Genomic DNA, 2,522 nt, shown 5'->3' with positions numbered 1-2,522 from the left:
AATTCCTGTACGTGCGTAGCATCCAGCATACAAGATTACACTTGATGTGTAACAGAGAAGCACACTTACCGGCTACTTTCTGTCGTTGGGGTTTGGCGGTAATCATCTCGTCCCATAACAGACGGATTGCTACGAGTGAAGTGTTCGGCAATGCCGTGGTATAGATGAAGGAGCGCGAGTAATTGTGTAGGTATTCCATTAATAGATTGCTCCCGACTATCACGGCTCCATGAAATCCGAGTGCCTGGGATCGTGAAGTAAGAGTGCGGATTGGATCAGATACATACATACACACACACACACATATATATATATACATGCCATGTTATTTTACGACATCAAATAGAGTTGCAGTACTAGCATTTTGAAAAGCTGATGGTTTTTGCATGACTTAACAATGACGATGTTGACGGAGTACGCGCAATTGTGCACCTATTCTATCAATAGTCACTATCAACACGGATGAATGATATATATATATATATATATATATATATATACTTTTAAGATCTATCGATCGTAGCCTCACCGATTACGTATGGATACTCCGAGATCAACACTATTTGAAAAAAGAGACTCTGTTCATGTGTGCATCTAGATGTGTTTTTATGTTCTTGTCCATGTAGTCATTCATGTGTGTATATATGTGTCATGCATATTCATATGAAGAAAATGTAATTGTGACTTAAGTGATCGCTCGTAAACGCCGAATCCCCGGTGTGAATACCAAAACTGAGATAGGCACCAAACGGTAGATGCTCATGTGCCATTTGTGAACATACAGACATGTATATAGAATATGTTTAAATATATATACATTTATCACACTTAATAAGTGTGTACATGTTACGCTATATGTGTACATAAAGAAATGTACTCAAGGTGGCTGTATAAATGCATCACACTTCATAGATGAGAATATGCTATTTGTATGCATACAGAAATGAATATGATGTGGTTTACATATCACCCCTCAAAATATATTCCAATTTTACACCTTTCCGAAGGGATGGACTGTCGCGAACACACGGTGTCGCAAATTCAACGAATCGACAAGGCCGACACCAGTGTCTCCATATAAACCTAACAATTGAAACATTAGAGGTATTGTATTTAATTAACCATGTAGCAAAACATAGCAGGTCGTTCATTCAACCAATCAAATGTGTTCTGTTTTATCAGATTTGCATTAGTTATATCTCGTGTGTATGCTGCGTTTAACGGCGCTTGTATTACATTTACAAAGAAATTTCTACTATCACTGCGTAAAATCTAAGTTTTTTTATCAGATTTACATATCAAATGTTGAATCGCATCCATGAAATATTACCTGTTTTAACTCCACATATCTCATCAGTATGCACATGCACGCAAAGCGCATTAGGGGTTTTAAAAGCATACATACACATAACAACACACAACGTGTATCTCCATATACCCCACGCACGTACATGCACATCACGTGTACAGTATTAGCACGCATATGCCTCAAGTAGGCACACACACTCACACACACACTCACACACAAACACGCACACATACACATACACAGCGCACACACACAGACACAGACACAGACACAAACATACACACTCATACATACACATACACAATACACACACACACACACACAGACACAGACACCGACACACATACATACACACACACAGAGACACACATACACACACACGCACGCACAGACACACATACATAGACATACACAGCACACACACACATACACACACACACGCACACACACACATAGAGAGAGACACACACATAGCACACCTAGCGTGTGTGCCTCGTCCACTATGAGATTGCCCTTGAACTCATCAACCACATCGCAGACAGCACTGAGCGGAGCCATGGATCCATCCATTGAGTACACACTCTCCACCACCACTATACCCGTACCGAGGGGCGCCTCTGACAGCTGTGTGGCATATTCAAGTATTGTTCTGTGTGTGCAAATAGTATATATGCATGTATGTGCAATTGTATATATTCAAGTACGTGTGAGTGTCTGTATGTGTGTGACTCTGCTATGTATGCGTGTGCGTGCCAGGACCAGGACCGCTCCCTCCATCGAATACACACCCTTTCCCGATACCATACCTGTAACGAAGAAGGCCTGTGATAGCTGTATGTGCAGCACATGTGTATATATCACAGTACTGTGTGTGTTTGCATTGTATCTATGTGCGCATGTATGGCTATAAATAGTGTAATGTGTAAGTGTGTGTGCATATGGTATTGATACATGTGTGCTCATTGTACGGTTGTTTGTGTGTGCGGTTGTATTTAAAGTGTGACTTATTCTTGTGTATATGAGAGGGCCAAAATCTGGTCAGTAGGTGCGACTGCGAGGAACATTAGATAGCTGCATGCCATGCGTGTGTATGTGTGTGCGTATATGCAAGCAGATAATTGAGTATGTATGTTGTTTATATAATGAGTATATATATATCTATATATATATATATATATATATATATATATATATATATATATATAGAGAGAGA

General features: G+C 39.8%; 1 protein-coding gene across 1 annotated transcript in view; it reads right to left on the bottom strand.

Moving 5' to 3' along the window:
- The window catches only part of SARC_06030 (hypothetical protein), a gene marked incomplete at its 5' end in the record, with an annotated part of 5,662 nt that extends 3,549 nt beyond the window's left edge, over positions 1 to 2,113 (bottom strand). The window contains 4 exons of the mRNA XM_014300086.1: positions 70 to 244; positions 998 to 1,083; positions 1,789 to 1,933; positions 2,069 to 2,113. Of these exons, the coding sequence (XP_014155561.1) occupies positions 70 to 244; positions 998 to 1,083; positions 1,789 to 1,933; positions 2,069 to 2,113 (451 nt within the window). The remainder of the gene's footprint in view (positions 1 to 69; positions 245 to 997; positions 1,084 to 1,788; positions 1,934 to 2,068) is intronic.
- Between the last annotated feature and the right edge of the window lie 409 nt (positions 2,114 to 2,522).

This window comes from Sphaeroforma arctica (assembly GCF_001186125.1).
Source record: "Sphaeroforma arctica JP610 unplaced genomic scaffold supercont1.414, whole genome shotgun sequence".
Taxonomy (NCBI): Eukaryota; class Ichthyosporea; order Ichthyophonida; genus Sphaeroforma; species Sphaeroforma arctica.
Note: the sequence above shows the minus strand (reverse complement) of the source record. Positions and strands in the feature narration are given on the sequence as shown.